Source organism: Crocodylus siamensis, chromosome 12 (genome assembly GCF_052110815.1).
Source record: "Crocodylus siamensis isolate JL-2025a chromosome 12, ASM5211081v1, whole genome shotgun sequence".
In the NCBI taxonomy this organism is placed as follows: Eukaryota; Metazoa; Chordata; order Crocodylia; family Crocodylidae; genus Crocodylus; species Crocodylus siamensis.
In genome coordinates this window covers 7,085,393-7,102,012 of record NC_143406.1, presented here as the reverse complement: position 1 = coordinate 7,102,012, position 16,620 = coordinate 7,085,393, and the positions used below count along the sequence as shown (strand labels likewise).

Sequence of the window (16,620 nt, the reverse complement as noted above, 5' to 3'; positions counted from 1 at the left end):
GACGATCCACAAGTCAGACGCGACTTCCGGGTCTGCAGCCAATAGCGAGTGCCGCCGTCGCCCTGCACCCGACAGTGCGGAAGAGAACTCGATGGTGATTGGCTGGCGCGGAGGGGTGGGAAACGCCGGGTGCGAGTGCTCAGGGGCAAGGCCATGGCTGAGCGGCAGGACGGCTTCTGCCTGCGGGAGGTGCTGGCCGCCTTCCGGGCCTGCCTCACGGCGGAGCAGACCGTACTCATGGACCCCTACCTGCGCGGCTGGAACGGGCTCATCAGGTAAGCGGGGGTGCGGGGCCGCATTCTCCCGCCTGCACGCGCACTTCCCTTCCGGTACCGTATTCTCCCGCGTGCACTACCTCGCTCCTAGTACCATATTTTCCTAGATACATATGCATGCCCCTCTCTCCTAGTACCGTAATCTCCCGTGTACATCCGTGCCTCCCTGCAGGTACCGTATTCTCCCGCGTACCTTCTGCTAAGTCCTACTGTATTATCATACACACCGCACACACCAGTTCCTTATCCCCCACCCCTACAGTGGGGGGGAGGGGTTTTTTCTGCCCCAAATAGACTCCCCCGGCTTTGTGTTTGCCCCCCCCATCTGCTGCTCTTCCTTTGTTTTAGCTCCTCCTCAAGCAGGTAAATACAGTAATAAATAACTGAGCCTCTGAAATGGGGAGCTGCTGAGCCCATGGGTGTGATGGGAAGCAGCCAGGAGTCTACAAAGGCTGTGCCGCTCTGCTCAAGAGACAGCGCTGCTGTATTTTCCTGTATGAGTGGAGTTTAGGGGCCAGGCCACTAATGCAATCTCAGAGCTTTGGGTTTTTTTCTATTGCTGTTGCTGCTGTTTCAGCAGCGTTTCTCCAACTCCCTCTTCCTGTTGCATAATGAGGTTTTTGTGGTTTGATGGTAGGTTTCTGAACAGCCTGGGCACGATTTTTTCCTTCGTGTCAAAAGACGCGGTGACCAAAATACAGATCATGGAGAAGTACCGCAGCAGCGACCAGCAGGAGAGATACGAGACTCTTCAGTCCATGGTGGAGTACGAGTTGGCCAACGGCCTGGTTGGCCTCAAAAACCGAGGGGAGTGCCCAGAGTCAGGCTGCCGGACCATCTTGCGCCTCCACCGAGCCCTTCACTGGCTGCAGATGTTTCTCGAGGGGCTGAGGACCAGCCAAGAGGACTCCAAGACGTCTGTGATCTGCACAAACTCGTACAATGCCTCCTTAGCAAACTACCACCCCTGGGTTATTCGCAAGGCCGCCATACTGGCTTTCTGTGCTTTGCCCACCCGAAATGCATTCCTGGAAAACATGAATCTTGGCACTCCCGAGGAGGCGGTAGATATGCTGGGGGAAGCCTTACCTTATGTCTGCAAAGTCTATGAGATCACAGAGGAGCTGTATGCAAAGCATAAAATGCTCGACCTTCCTTGATGGGGGGGAAGAGGGTGGGGTTTGATTGCATTGTCTCGGTAGTGTGACATGCAGGGACCCACGCTCCTTATCGCTGTGCACACGTGTAAACTAGAACCTGCTGATATGCACTAAAGCTTGGGGTCTTTCCTCTTCTGTTCCACTGTCACCTCTCATATATTGCTAATAGACTGCAGCCAAATCTGAGTGCTTTTCTTGTCTCATGATAGCATCCATGTTTTGGCTTCTGTTTTGTTGAAAGAAAGAGAGATCATTCCAAAGCTATATGCTATTGCTCGTGCTTCAAGGGATCCTTCATCTCTCTCCTGTCCCTTGGGTTCCTTTCCAAACTTTATCTGATTTTTTTTTTTTCTAGTTCTTTAGAAAACTGGATGTAGGACCCAGAAATGACGGATCACTTAATTTTTACCTTGAAGCAGGAACGCTGGGGAGGTCTGTTCATCCTCCTGTTCAGGGACAAGGGAGAAATCCTTGGGACATACCAGAGCCTTGAATTTTGCTCTTTAGTTTGATGCACTTTTATTCCTGGGCTCTGGTAACTGTAATGCTTTCTCTTGGAAGAAGCAGTTGAGCTTAGATCTCCTTGAAAATTGTTTGTCATTAATAGCAGATCATTCTTGCGTGTTCTCCTCTGCTTTCCCCTCCACTCAAAAAGAGTTCAGGAGCATTGAACTGTGATACTGTAACGTATTTGTCTCTTCGTTTCTATGCAGGCATGTCAGAGCAGGGAATCCTTTTCTATTCCTTCTTTCTATCCCCTCTTGCTCTTTGCTGTTCTAACTTGTGGCATACACTAAAGCAGCTTCCTCATGATACTAAACTACAAAACTGTGCAGAGTTTTATGCATTTTGAGGACTGTATATATAGAGGCTGCATAACAATATAATAAGCTTGAGGAAACAAAGGGAATGCTGGAGGCTTGGAGAAACAAAATGCCTTGGGCTGATTGTAACTTGTGTTGTATATCAAATCAGTGTGTGCAGCTTCTTCCCCCACCTCTCGCCAAAGCTGTAATGGTTTCCAGACCAACTAAATGTTAGGTTTTAAACAAAAGGCAAATATTTATGCAAGTTCTGTTGCTATTTTAGTGTGGATTCTCGTTTGCTAAAGTATAGGATAAATAAGAAGGGACATGTAAATAAGGCAGTGTACTTGAATTTGGAAAGCCCTGGATGTGTTTTGTATCCTGAGAGCCACTACCACGACCTGTGTTCTGAAAAACACTAAAACAGAATAACCCTAGACACTAAAATGCCTGCTGATTTATCCTGTGGGACACAGGAATTCAGTGTTACCTCACAGGGTTCAGTCTAGTTAACATTATTGTCTGTTAAATTACATAAAATAACTTGCTCCCACAGAGCGCTGTCATACAGGAATGCCTCCCTCTTTCAGATGTTGGAAGGCCTGTGTGACCTTTGGCTTAATGCAAAGCATGAGCAGCTGGGTAATTAGCAGCTTAGTGTGTTGATTACAAATGAGACCAAACCCTTAACTGAAGTTTGTAGAAAGCACCTCTGTCTGGCTGATTGGTGTCTCTCTATGGAAAACTGTTTAGCTAAGGGACTTGGAAAAGGAAGGCTTTCCTGTCCAGTGCCAGCCATAATAAATACCTCTTAACCATGGTAGGTGTGTGTCCATGCTCTAAGGAAGCTCTGTGAAATGTGTTATTCTCCTTCCACGTGAAGATTTTTGACCTTTTAAAAATGCTGCTTTTGAACACAGTGCCATGGAGCAAATTATGCATGAAGACAATCCAGGTAGCTCCATGTGCCACCTTTTAAGAAACACTCGGGGATGTTTTATTCTGTGATAGCCAGCATAAAAACTTTCTCAGTTCAGCTTCTCCTGATGAGAGGCAGCTGGTGCTTTGGGGGCATATTGTGTTGCTTATTGATGGGTTTTGTGCCATGTATTGCCTGGAAATGAATGTAATGTTTGTGTTCCGTGGGACTAATACAAAGACAGCAGTTTTACCACGTACAGGTGGTTTGTTTGTTCTCCCTTGATATGTCCAAGCTAAGTACTCATCTTGTCAGACCAAAAGTTTAAGGGCAGGAGTTGAAACATAACTTACTTGCCTTGTTTTTTCCCATTACAGTCGGCCTGTCGGTGCTACATCTCCGTGTGCTGTTTATACTAATTCTCCTTTTTTTATTCGGGGTAGGCGGTTTATATATTGGGCTGCTTCAGAAACGCACTCTTACAAAAATACACAAGGCAAGCTCCCGGCTGCCGTCTCGGTAACATCTCTAGCCGGCTCCTCCGTGCGTGTGCTGCTAAATGAGAACTGCGCAGCTTTCAGCACTGCAACTGTCCTTTGCTCGGTGCACTCTGCCGCTTGTCTAAGATCTCTTGGCCACTTCAGCTCCCCTTGCCTCTGTTCATGACTGCTCGTTGATGGTGGAGCCTGGCAATTGGTGCAGATCCCCACTGACTTCTGAATGTGCCTGTCTGCAGGTCAGGGCCCAAGCTACCAGAGGGTTTGGTGGCCCACTTTGAAGCAGGGACTGTTGCGCGACAAGCAGAACTACAACTGCAGGGATGAATGCTCCTTTTTAAAGTCAGGTTGCAACGAGAAATGCAGAACTCTTAGTTCAGAGCTGATAATTTTTTGTGACTTACCTTTTTATTAGATCAAAAAAAAAATCTGGTTGCAATGAGTGCACTAGTACACCAGAGGGAGCTTACTAGCTGAACATTTTGGAAGAGGAGGCTGAAGAACTGAGCAGCTATCTGCTGCTTCTATGCACGTTGCCCTTGAATCAGCCACGTGCTAAATTACTCCTGCTCCCCCACAAATTTGTGCTTAGTCTTCAAATCTACCTTGCACACTTGAACCATGAACTCTGATTCACACTGCTCCTGTTCCTACCTTTGCACCCTGGACTTTTCTGGAAGGGGCGACAATGGTTCAAAGAAACCTCAGTAAGGAGCTTGCGCTGCTGCCATCAAGCAGTGTACAATAACTTCCACTTCAGCTCAGGAAGCCTACAATTTAGTTTGTTCTCACAAGGTGAGACAACACAGGAATGAACCCAACATCACATCCCTAAACCACTTAAGGAAAGCAGCGTTTCAGTCCAGAAGCGAAGACTAGCACCTCTGCTTTACATTAATACCGGGGCATAAATAAAAGCTGAGCAAATAAAAAGAGCAGTGGACCTGGGGGCTAAGTCCAGAGGTTCTCATATGATCAGTCTTCCCGTGATGTGAAGCTGATGGAGAAACCTTGGTCCTAAAGTAGATGCACTGTCATGCTCTAAAACATACCCCTTATTTCCATTAAAGATGTAGCAATGCCATAGGAGAGAAATATGCCCAACATCTCTTGTAAAAAATAGCAGCACCACTTACTTTCCCACTGCACAATGAAGCTGCCTGCCCAAGCATAGTCCAGCAACAATCGAGTGAGGTTCAGAGGTTCGTGGGCCACAGTCTCCTAGACTTAAAGAGAAAAAGTGTTTGAGATTCCTCCTGTCTGTGACTAGCTCCTACCCTGACCCTGGGTCACTGAGTGCATCAATCTACCGCTCTTTTAAAAATAAACCTCAACCATATTGCACTGCAGGTCACCTTTACGTAGAGTTTTTTTTTTTCCCAGTGCAATTTGAAAACCAGCAAAGGCTGTGACATAGGGAGCTTTAGCTGCAAAATGAGTCTTTGTGCCTTTGGATGAATAGGCTCAAAGAATCTGGGGATGGGAGAATAAATTCGGTACCTCGGAAACAACTTGAAAGGTTGGGGACTAATAGGTCCCAACGAGAGTGAATAGCCAGGACGAGGAGAGAGCATCTGTAACAGGAGAAACGCGCAGTGCGTCCCTGGAGAAGCTGGCTGCACTTAATGGCAGTATTTAATGTCTGACTCCATGTCTTCACAACAACTATTTTACATTCTTCTGCTGGCATTTTATCACCACCGCCCTCAAGCCCCAGCTGGCCTGTCAGGGGAGAATGCTGAATAATTTATTCACAAAGCCACGTAGCGTCTGACCCGGCTTCAGAACATGTGTTCTCCGCTTAGGAATAGCTCCTCTCCTCCTTGTTTTATTTCCCAAGGCTCAGCAGGACGAAAGGGCTTCCCCAAACAGTTGCATGGTGTTGAGTAGGATCCTGGTACAGGACCGGTGGAGAGTCCCTCGGTTCCCTGGAGCCCCTGTAAAGTAGCCTGAGGAGGACAACGCTTGTAATTTAAGAGCAGTGCTCTTGGAAAGCATTGGTCCGAAGTGGGTTTGAGATCAAACCCCCAGCCAGAGCTGTCCCTGTCTGTTCACTGCTTTATGGAGTGAAATGTCAGCAGACCCCAAAGGGGGAGCTTCGCCCCCGAGCTTTCAGCTTCTTGTCTCTATTGAGCTTGAGAGATTTATCCATCATGGAGTAATTCACTATCAGTAGACCACAAAGGTTTAGGGGTTTGAGCAGGGACCATCAACTGGCCATTAACTGACTGTCTTAACGAAACAAGTCCCAGCGCTTGGATTTCTAAAATGGATTTGGATGGCATTTTTATTGCTGTCCCTTTCCCCAGGGGCTTAAAGAAAGCTTTTGGCATCCACACCCCCGGCAAACTCACATTCTTTGTCCATGCAACCCCAGCATCAGGTTTGGCAGGAAAATCAGGACTGGCCCTAGGCGGGTGGAAAAAAGTGAATTTATCAGGGAAAACATCTCCATTCCAGAACGTCTCTCTCCCGTTGTCTCCGTGAGAGCAGAAAAATAATCCTGAGGTCGGCTCCGTCCCACAGTGAAACTTGAGACATCAAATACAATTGCACGTGCTTTAATCGGCTCCCCAAACCCCTTAGATTGATCACAGCAATAGCGAGAGTTTATGACCCGCCGGGGATGGGAATTATTACTTGAAAGAACAGCACGACCTCGATGTAAGAGGAGCAAGTGACAAGCGAGAGAAGAGTTATTGGCTGCCCCCATGTCTGAGGCGACTGGGAGACATATAATTCCTCTGTAATTGCTCAATAAGGGACATGAGCTACAGCACTTATTTGGTAGGCAAACGACAGCATCGTTAACTCGGAGTCACGGAGCAGCCTTGTCTGAACCGTGCCTGGGCCTGCCGTCTCGTTGCTGCTCCCCTGCCCAGATTGCCAGCCTTTGCCATCGCACTGAAGTCTTCACCTGGTTCAAGCTGGGGCTGGGGGGAAGAGGGGGAATCCTGTGCATTTGTGCCCACCTGAATTGCTTTGGTGCTTAAAGTTGGCTCTCCCAAAGCACCAAGTGAGGAAGGGGCTGTATTTATTGTAACAACACAGCATTTTCATTTCTTAGTCTCTCAAGGGCTTCAGGCACGTCTAAACCATAGTGTGACTTTGCTCTGCACAGGGAGACGCACTCATCCCAGGCAGAGCGGCTACGGGGCTTTCTAATGCTCACCCCTCCCTCCGGTGCATGCAGATGGGCATGGTCCCGATCCAGACCCGAGTCTGGAGAGAAGTCCAGAGCCGGTCTCGATTCTGCCTGCGAGCACAGGGCTCGCACGTCCCACCCATGGGAGTGCAGACTCGTGCAACACCAGTCCCTCCCTGTGCCATGGATCCAGCCCCCTGCATCCAGAGGCAGCCGGCGACTCAAAGATTGGCGTAGACGGCCACACCAACCCCTTGCACCCAGCTGGAAAGCACAACACCAGCAAAAGTGGAAACCCCCATCACAGTGTTGGTCAAGGCAGGGGAGTGACTGGTTAGCGCGTGCCCAGAGAAGCCTAAGACGCACATGCGGGGTGACTAGTCACCGCGTCATCTCTGCCCATGCGTGTGCAAAGGGGACTCTGCGTGCCCACCTATGAGCTGATGGATTTCCTTTCCAGTTCAAACAAAGCAATGGCTCAGCAGAAGGGGAAGATCAGGTCCAAGGGCGGCAGATCGGACCATTCCCTGGAGACGTCTGCTCTCGCCAACAGGCCCTGAGCTGCTGCTGTCCTATTCAGGGCCCCTTTTGTGCACAAAACGTCTGCTGGAGATGAGCAGTAGCCGGGGCCCAGAATAAGGCTCCTGATCACACGCTCCCATTCGTCCTGCCGCGGAGTCACCGCAGCAAGTGGCAAACAATCCTTCGTTGCAGGAAAAGAGCTAACGTGCAGCGGAGAGAGCGAGACGGGGAGAAGGCGAGGGCCGGGGAAGGCGATCGGAGGGCAGGTGGGAGCATATTCCAGCCAGACGCGCGTCTTGGGATACGCAAGCCCGTTTCTTCGAATGGATCTGGCCTGGATGGGCTGATGCGAGCGAACAGAGTCAGGCCCTACGCTTGTAGGACGGCCCCAGCCAGACCCCACAGGCTAACTGAGCAAGGTGAGGACCGCTCTGCTTTACTGCCAAACCCAGCTCCTGGGCAAGGGCACACTGCCAGGATGGCCTCTGTGGCCAGCATGGGCTGGTGCCAATTCCCTTTGGCTTCTGCACTGCAGGAGTGCACGGCTTGGCTCCCCTGCTCCCCAGGGAAGGTTTGCCGCTCCCCGGGACTTTGGGGTATGGAGGGTTCATTCCCCGGCTGTGCCAGCTGGAAAGGCTTAAGCATGGAGCCATCACACCCCGTGCACTGCGTGCCGAGAAGGGCTCCTCTGCTCATAAAACCGTAGGGCTGCCGGGGACCTCAGGAGATCGCCTAGTCCAACCCCCTGCTCGAGGCTGCACCAGCCCTGGCTAAACCATCCCCGAAGAGGCTTCGTCTCACCCCACTGCACCTCTCCCACTTCACTTCCGTCGCTACCTGTTCCCGTGCTCGACCGTCCTTGTGGGCAGAAAGTTCTTCCCAATCTCCACTTTAAATCCCCCTTGTTGCACTGCAAACTCATTAATCCTTCTCCAACTGGTCTCTTCTCTTTCCAGCAACCTCCTCTCCCAACCTTTCCTCCTACACCACGTTTTCTAGGCCTGTTAGCCTCTTTATATGTTCTGGGAAATGCCCCTCGGAGACAGGTAGCAACCGAATCATCCCCCTAACAGGTAAACTGCAGCCTGGACGGTAGGAAGTCACCTTTCCCGGATCAAGCAGTAAAGGGACAGCAACCCCAAGGCCAGAACCCAGGAGTCCTGACCCCGACTCCCATCTGCCCATAGTCCTCCCTTGGGTCACTAGGAACAGTGTTTCCCCGGGTGGGAAGCACTTAGGAAGGGCCCAAGTCCTGCCGTCTCCCTGCATCAGCCCCAGCAGAGGCAGGGAGGACACCCCGCAGCAGAGGCGCGTTTGACGGAGCAGACACGTCCTGATGACCGACCACCCAGCTTCACAGGCTCGACCCAAAGTAAAGCCCAGCTCACTTGCTAGGCTCAAGGCGGCCGGAAGCAAGAAACCGGGTCCGCTCTTCCCAGCGCAGCAGCGTGGCGCGCCCTTGCGATCTGTCACTGCAGCACGCGATGACTGATCAGGCCCTGCCAGGAAATCGTATCCCGGGCTCCTCAGAGCAGCGCGCCTGGTGCTTGCTGTGACTGATTAATGGTCCCCACTGAAGCCTTTTATTGCAAAAGATATGGGATATTTACACTCTCGACTGCCAACAATTTTTCTTGCTTTCCCTCCCTTTCCTTTTCCCACCAGTCCAGATGAATTATTGACTTAGTAGGAAGGGACAGACGACTGGAACCGCTGCTCGAACTCGAACCCGTCTGCAGCGCTGAGACAAGGCGAGCAGGTGCATCTGCTGCAGATGGGCGGTAGCAGGAGAGGCAAGACAGTCCTGGGGTTATGGTGCCGGATTAGGAGCTGCGTGGGCTGAGCTAGCTCTGCCACAGACACCGGGCGCCCCTGGGCAGGCCAGAGAGAGAAGCATTTAAAAACTGCCCAAGTGATTTAGGAGCTCTCATGCTCAGAGTGTCTTCAGCCTGTAGAAGCTTGTTGCCTTTCAATGGCTTCAGCTTCTGACAAGGTCAGCCCCCAAATGCCCCATCCTTCCCTTCCACCCCTCCATCAGCCTAGGCTTACTTTTCAGGGTGGGGACAGCCTCTCCCATGCACTTGCACAGGACCGGGCACAATGTGGCCCCGATCGCAAGTGGGGTCTCCAGGTGCTACTACACCCCCCCTCCCCCATGTAGCCCAGTAAGATTTGGGGGGGTGCCTGTGTCCTCTCCGACTTGCCCGTGAGCATTTCCCAGCCCTGGGCCAAGCACTGCAAGCCACGCAAGTCAATGGGCAGGTCAGGGGGACCGGGGGGGACCCCAGCAGGGGCTGGGCAATGCGCTCCGGCAGTCAGTCCTTCCACCCAACGCGAGCGACCCGAGAGCAGATGCTCCCCCGTTTCTGAGCTTCAGACCTCCGTCGGGTATCCCCAAGGTGCGCGCCTGCCTCACTCCCACCTTGAGCACCCTGGCCCGTCGCCGCCGTACGCGGCCACGTCTCTCCAAGAGACAGGCGGAGCGGCGGCATCGCTTGAGGGAGGCCAACGCCCCGGACAGACGGGCCGACTCCCGAGCTCTGCTACGCAATGTGGATACAACCAGAAGGCACCCAGCGCCTCACCGACCAGGCCCCGCGTGCGGGGAGGAGCCTGACAGGGGCCGAGGGCTGCGAGAGGAGACGCCGGATGAGGCGTCCCTGGAATTTGCAAGCAGGTGGCAGCCTCCAAAACCCTGCAAAGGCTTTTTCTTTTTATGCAAAGCCAGCTTGGTTCAGAGCAGTGCCAGTCTCCCCCATGCCACCTCCTCCTCACCTGCCCCCTGCACAAAGGCTCCTCACTGAGATGGCACCTGGGGTTGGGCTCATGGTTTGCAGATGACGCCGGGAGGGCAGAGCTGTGCATTTGACTGCCGAGCGGCGAGCACAAAATCCCTCCTTAAATGCACTTTGCTAAGCAAATTCTCCAGCGTCCCGCTCCCCTCCAGCAAGGCTTGCCCCCTCCATCCATCCCCACACCTCTGTCTTTTTAAACGCCCCTGCAAGCACCGGCTGCGGAACAGCAAAGCCATGGCCGGCATCCTGCTGCTGCTCCTGAGCGCTGGCAGCGCGGCAGCCCACGCGCTCACGTGCATGTCGGCTCAGTTCAAGAGGCCTGGCCACTACATCCTGGGAGGGCTGTTCCCATTCGGCATCAACACCGTGAACCTCAGCGCGCGGGTGGAGCCCACGGCTGTTGTGTGCGAAAGGTAGGTCAGGGTTGGGGTCGGGGCCTGGGCCTGGCCCGAGCTGACACGGGGCCTAGGGGAGGGTGGGGGTGCCCCGTGTGGGCACCCTGGGTGCACGGGTGATGGTGCCTGGCAGGATGAAGCGCTGAGGACATAGCGGTGGCGACTGGCACGCTGCAACGAGTTCTCCCGCTGATGCTATTCGCTCCCCCATCAGAGGCAACCACCTGCAAAGCATTTACACCCACGCTTAATGCGCAGGCACTGCAACGGGGGGTAGGCAGGCAGCTAGGTGAAGGGGAGGTAGGCACCGCTCTCAACTGGAGAGCAAGGGGAGAGAACGAGGGGAACCTCCTTGGCTGGTGGCCTCTGCACGCTCACACTCGCGACAGGGCAAGGCAAGCCAGGCTGCTAAAGGAGCGCATACCCAAGCAAAACATGGGGAAGAGATGCCCGCCCTTCCCAAGCAAACCCCGGCGCAGCCGCCCGCTCTGGGTGGAAGCAGGAAGCGTCTCAGCAGCGCCCGGTGGGAAACCCGGCCGCTCTGGATGCATTCGTTGCTTCGAGTCGACCTCGGGGCAGAGGGAACGAGTTTCCCAGGAATCAAACGTGGTTTGGGCTCTGCTCTTACCGGCATACCACGTTTCATTTGTACGGAGCGGAACGGGGCATGCATGGCAGGAGGCGGAGGAGTCTCATGCTTTGCAGTCAGTATTGCTGCGCGGGGTTTGTGGAGTCGCTTGCGTTTGTGGCGCCTACGTGGGCTGCCCAGGGCGGCTCTCCTCATCACGCCGTTAGCCCCACTTCCCTCCACGTGAAAGCAATGAGAAGACGGAGGGTAATGTCCCAGCCCCGCTGTGACAGCTGCCAAGCAGACCTAAAGGTCAAGCCAGGAACACGGGGTCCCGATTGCCCCTGGGTTTCTCCTGTGATAGCCACCCCTCCCAGCTCAGTTGCCAAATCGCTGAATCCAGGTAAGGCGCCTGCCAACCCAGCTGGGGAGCCAAAGGGGTTTGCTGAAGAAGCGCCCAGGCAATAGACGGCAAAGGTCCCGTCACACCGGCGATGCCCTGCTCCAGAGCTGGCCCGGCCGTGTTGGTTGGCCGAGCTACCGCCGTCGGGGGCTGCCCAGGGGGCAAAGAGCAAGGAGGAAATTCCTCCTTCACATGAGGGTCCTGCTGCCCCGGCTGTGGGGGAGGCAGGGGGTAGGGGTCCCGGCTGTGCCGTCTCCTCTCTCTGCAGGTTGTACGCTGCGGGGCTCATCTGGGCTCTGGGCATGAAGTTCACGGTGGACGAGATCAACAACTCCACAGCGCTGCTCCCGGGGGTCCAGCTGGGCTACGAGATCTACGACAGCTGCTTCGAGCCCGTGGTGGCCCTGCAGCCCAGCCTGCTCTTCCTGACCCGGGAGCGCAGCACCGGGATCGACGTCCTGTGCAACTACACCGACTACCAGCCCCGCGTGGCCGCTGTGATCGGGCCCCACACGTCAGACCTCTGCATGGTGACAGCCAAGCTCTTCAGCTTCTTCCTGACCCCGCAGGTAACGGCGGGGCCACGGCTCGCTCGCTCGCTCTGGGCACGGCCGGAGGCTTGGCCCGACGGCTGTCAAAGGAGGGACGGGGCGGCGGTGACAGCATCGGCCTGGGAACGTGGGAGGTCGGAGCTCAGTCCCCTGTGCGACCCTGGGCGAGACTCTCAGCCTGGGCAGTGCACGCAGATCCCCAGCCTGACTCCAGGGGAGCCCAAATACCTTCTGGATTGGCTCCTCTGTGCCTCGGTTTCCCGGCACTGTCCCACAGCCCAGGCGTGGCGTGGGGATAAGGAGGTGCCCAAGGGGGCGGTGAGAGAGCCCAGCAAGGAAGGGGGCCGTGTTGGGGCAGCGGATGCATCTAAAGGCCCCTTCTTGTTTCGGTAGCAGTTGTTGGTCTAATGGAGGCGAATGCTGCTCACTGCCAGGGACTGAGCGCTCCTGATCCCCTCTGGGGCTTGTAGGACTCATGGGGGGCTCAGCCCTTGCAGCACGAAGCCCGCTGTGACCAGAGAGATGAGGGGGAGGCTGGACCCTTGCACAGGCAAGACGCCCCATTTGAACCAAATGGAGAGAGAGTGCAAGGGAGGAATTAAGCGGCAGTGGCAGCTGCTCGGCGGAGGGGAGTCGCCGGTTTTCATCCTCGCAGCCCCCAGAATCAGCTTCGCCCTTTCCCTCTAGGTCAGCTACGGAGCCAGCGCCGACAAACTGAGCAACAGCGAGCTGTACCCCTCCTTCTTCCGCACGGTGCCCAGCGACAAGCGGCAGGTGGAGGCCATGATCCACCTGCTCAACAGGTTCGAGTGGAACTGGATCGCCGTCATCGGGAGCGACGACGAGTACGGCCGCGAAGGGCTGAGCCTCTTCATCAACCTGGCCACCAGCTACGGGATCTGCATAGCCTACGAGGGGGTCATCCCCACCAACTGGCCAGCCCCGAACTCCTGGGAGAAGCTGGACGAGGTGATTAAGTACGTCAACTCCACCCAGGTGAACGTCATCGTGCTCTTCTCCATCGACCGCCCGGCGCAGGCCCTGCTGGAGCGCTGCATCAAGAAGGGGCTGAGCCAGAAAGTCTGGATTGCCACCGAGGCCTGGGTGATGTCCGACATCATCATCTCCATCCCTCGCATCCGCACCATCGGGACCGTCATCGGTTTCATCATCAAAGGCGGCGAGGTACCCGGCTTTGTGGAGTACGTCACCCAGCTCTTCGCCTCCGTCCAGCAGGAGAGCTTCTGCCAGGCCTCCCAGGAGTGGAGCCGCCAAATGGAGTCGGGGGTGCTGGGCCCGCAGTGCGAGCACTGCAACCGCGCGGGCTGGCAGGACGTGGCCTCCTTTGTGATGCACCGCCAGACCTACGCGGTGTACGTGGCTGTGTACAGCGTGGCCCATGCCCTGCACAAGGCGCTCGGCTGCACGAAGGAAAGGTGCTCCATGGTGCCCATCAAATCCTGGCAGGTGAGTGAGAGCCGGGTCCCTGCGTCACCCTGCAGGCTCCTTCCCTATCCGTGAGCAGGCTTCGTCCTCTTCCCTGTCCCGCATCCACACTCTGGGCAGCACAGATACAGCACAGATTAGCCGTAGAGGACCAGACTGCTGCCTCATGCGGTCCCATCTCTTGGCCCTGCCCTGCCTGGCGCAGTGTGGTCCTGGGGCAGCTGCAGAGCTACAAGACAAGGGCCACTGACCTCATGCTTGACCCTGGGTGTCCCCTCGGCTACTCCGCAGTCGATGAGCGAGAGGCGCTACTGGTCCAGCAAGGACTGACCCCCAGGTGCAAAAAACACAGAGCAACAGGGTGTCTTGCTGGCACAGCACTTCACACGGGAGCATCGGCCACGCTTTACAAATCGGGAAATGGAGGCACAGGGCAGCAAGTGATTTGCCAAGGTCACCCCAGGAACTGGAGTAGAGCCAGGTCCTGAGCCAGCGCCTTAGCCCCCTGCACCCTTGTCCTGGCCCCTACAGCGGGTGTAGTTGCCGTTTGCCTTGTCCCGGAGTTAGCGTCACACGAAGGCGAATGCTAAAACAGGGATGGAGAAGTTCCTTCCAGCCCCCTGCCCCTCCCCAGGAGCTCGGGGGCTGCGATGACCGACCCCCATTCCCCTTCTGCTGCCGTGCTGCACCCACGGGCGTCCGCGCCCGGGCGGTCAGCCCTGCTCCCCCAGAGCCCGCGGCCAGTCGTGTCTCCCCCTTCCTCCGGCAGCTGCTGGAGGTCATGAGGACGCTTCAGTTCAAGGTGAATAACTACAGCTTCAAGTTCGACCAGTCCCAGAGCACCAACATGGGCTACGAGATCTTGCTGTGGAGCTGGCAGAACCACAGCCTCCACCACGTCCCCATCGGGGACTACGAGACCGCCCTGTCCATCGACGAGTCCCTGATCCAGTTCCACACCGAGGATAACAAGGTAACGAGAGACGAGGATGACGAGGGGAATACCGTGCCTCACCTTCAGCTCCCTGCTCAGGGCTGCTTGCTCTGAGCCCAGTTCCTCCTGCTCCTATCACGCAGACCCCAGCTGTGTGCTGGAAGTGAGTCTCCCTGAGCTGTAGAGGGAACAAGACACATGGCTGAAGAGCTCCAGGGCAGGAGAGCCCACCCACAGCTAGCTGGTTGCAGCGCGTGCCGAGGCCGGCTGCTCAGGCCTGACCACCTTCCTCCGCCTTGTCATCCAGAACCCGATGTCCACCTGCTTCAGCCACTGCAAGCCAGGGCAGATGAAACGCGTGAAGGGCTTCCACCTCTGCTGTTACGACTGCATCGACTGCCCCAGAAACACCTACAAGGACAGCAAGGGTGAGTGCCGCTGGCCTGCCGCTCGAGAGAGCGGAGGAAACCCGGGGTCCGGCTCGGTGCTCTTCCCTGCCCCAAAGACGTGGCCTGTGCGCAGGAGGGACAGGAGCGCCTGGTCTCGCTCAAGTGCTGGCGTTTCTGCCACAGACACAGCGGGACAGCGGCTCGGAGGGGCGCGCGTGCATGTGCGGAGCGGGGAGATCAGAGGAAGGCAGTGAAGGCAGAAAGCATGGGAGTCTTTGGAGAGGAAGGGGGTCGGGCAACCGTGACCCAGGGGCCCTGCGTGCTCTCTGGGGCAGGGGCACGAGGCCATCACTGCCTTCTCCTGGCTCTTCGCAGAAGACATGTTCTGCTTTCCCTGCCCCCGGCACCAGTGGTCGCCGGCTCAAAGCATCCAGTGCTGGGACCGGACCGAGAGGTACCTCTTCTGGGGGGAGCCGCTCACCGTTGGCTTGCTCATCCTGACGCTCGTCGCCCTGGCCCTGAGCTGCCTGGCGGCTGCCCTCTTCTACAAGAGCCTCGGCACCCCCCTGGTGCAGGCGGCCGGGGGCTGGATGAGCGTCTGCGCCTTGCTCAGCCTCTCGCTGATGAGCGTGAGCACCGCCTTGCATGCAGGGAAGCCCAGCCATTACATCTGCCTGATGTACCACCCTGTCTACGCCCTGTGCCTCAGCATCTGCTTCTCCACCCTCCTCGTCAAGTCGCTCCAGATTGCCCTGGTGACTGAGTTCAAGAGCTGCGCCCGCGCCCTCCTGCCCTGGGTCACCCAGAGGAGGGCCTGGATCCTGGTGGCCTCCTGCTTCCTTGTCGAGGGCCTGCTGTGCCTTGGGTCCCTCTGCAGCACCCCTCCCCTGCTGGAGTACGACTACAAGCTGCTGCCCACAGAGACGCTGGTCTACTGCCGGTTACAGTCCTGGCTCTTCTTCATCTTGGTGCACGGGTTCAACAGCGCCGTGGCCTTCGTCTGCTTCCTCTGCACGTTCATGGTGCAGACCTCAGGCAAGAAGTACAACGTGGCCCGGGGCATCACGTTCACTATGCTGACCTATTTCTTCACCTGGATCTTCTTCATCGCCACTTATACCACCATCAAGCCCACCTACAAGCCCGCCGCCCAGATGGGCGCCATCCTTAGCACAGTCCTGGGCACCCTTCTGGCTAACTACCTCCCCAAGTGCTACATCCTCCAGTTCAAGCCCGACTGGAACACGCTGGAGCGTTTCCCCAACGACGCCCAGGACGTACCAGAGGACAAGGACTCTGGCTAAGCGGAGGACAAAGCTGGCAGAGGGGTTCGGTTTGTCACGCGAGCTGCGGCCCGCAGACACGGCGATGGTCTGAAACATGCACAGCCCTTTCTTCTGGGCTGAACCTTCAAACCCAGGTCTCAAGCTTCGGGGCTCTATTAGCTGAGCTAGGGGAAGATCTCTAAAGGCAGCAGTAGTAGGTGCTCTCTCCTCTCCACGAGCTGATCCCTAGAGGATGAAATTTCTTGTTCGGATACCTTTTTCACAGCCAGGACCACCACAGGGTCGTCTGAGCAAGAGTCCATTTGATGCTTCTCTGTCTGAATCGGTTCCCTTAGCATATTTCCAACATTACCAGGCTCTCGACAGGGGCAGATGTCCAAACCAAGTGCTGCCTCTCTCAGGATGTTTCTGCCTGCTCATTTCTAGCCAATCCTTAGTACACCGATGAAGTGAACTGCTGCTTTCAAAAGCTTATGCGTCTCCGATTTAGTCTATAAGGTGCAACTCTACCCCGCTTTCTGCAGGACAC

General features: G+C 55.7%; 2 protein-coding genes across 2 annotated transcripts; both read left to right on the top strand.

Moving 5' to 3' along the window:
* The first annotated feature begins 37 nt into the window (after positions 1 to 37).
* CPTP (ceramide-1-phosphate transfer protein) lies at positions 38 to 3,417 on the top strand. Its single transcript, XM_090023789.1, has 2 exons — positions 38 to 275; positions 913 to 3,417. Exons 1-2 carry the CDS (start codon positions 154 to 156, stop codon positions 1,433 to 1,435), a joined length of 645 nt encoding a protein of 214 aa, XP_089879915.1. The 5' UTR covers positions 38 to 153; the 3' UTR covers positions 1,436 to 3,417.
* A 2,034-nt stretch (positions 3,418 to 5,451) lies between these two features.
* Positions 5,452 to 16,582, top strand: TAS1R3 (taste 1 receptor member 3). The gene is made up of 6 exons (XM_090024647.1): positions 5,452 to 10,532; positions 11,754 to 12,054; positions 12,724 to 13,503; positions 14,252 to 14,455; positions 14,724 to 14,844; positions 15,181 to 16,582. The coding sequence occupies exons 1-6, from the start codon at positions 10,162 to 10,164 to the stop codon at positions 16,107 to 16,109; spliced, it is 2,706 nt and encodes a 901-aa protein (XP_089880773.1). The 5' UTR covers positions 5,452 to 10,161; the 3' UTR covers positions 16,110 to 16,582.
* Positions 16,583 to 16,620: the final 38 nt, after the last annotated feature.

Bases quoted from the DNA above. Each gene is read 5' to 3' on its own strand.
- CPTP (XM_090023789.1), top strand. From the start codon at position 154: ATGGCTGAGCGGCAGGACGGCTTCTGCCTGCGGGAGGTGCTGGCCGCC. The intron at 276-912 runs GTAAGCGGGGGT...GTTTGATGGTAG, and splicing joins GGCTGGAACGGGCTCATCAG to GTTTCTGAACAGCCTGGGCA.
- TAS1R3 (XM_090024647.1), top strand. From the start codon at position 10,162: ATGACGCCGGGAGGGCAGAGCTGTGCATTTGACTGCCGAGCGGCGAGC. The intron at 12,055-12,723 runs GTAACGGCGGGG...CTTTCCCTCTAG, and splicing joins GCTTCTTCCTGACCCCGCAG to GTCAGCTACGGAGCCAGCGC. The intron at 14,845-15,180 runs GTGAGTGCCGCT...GGCTCTTCGCAG, and splicing joins CACCTACAAGGACAGCAAGG to AAGACATGTTCTGCTTTCCC.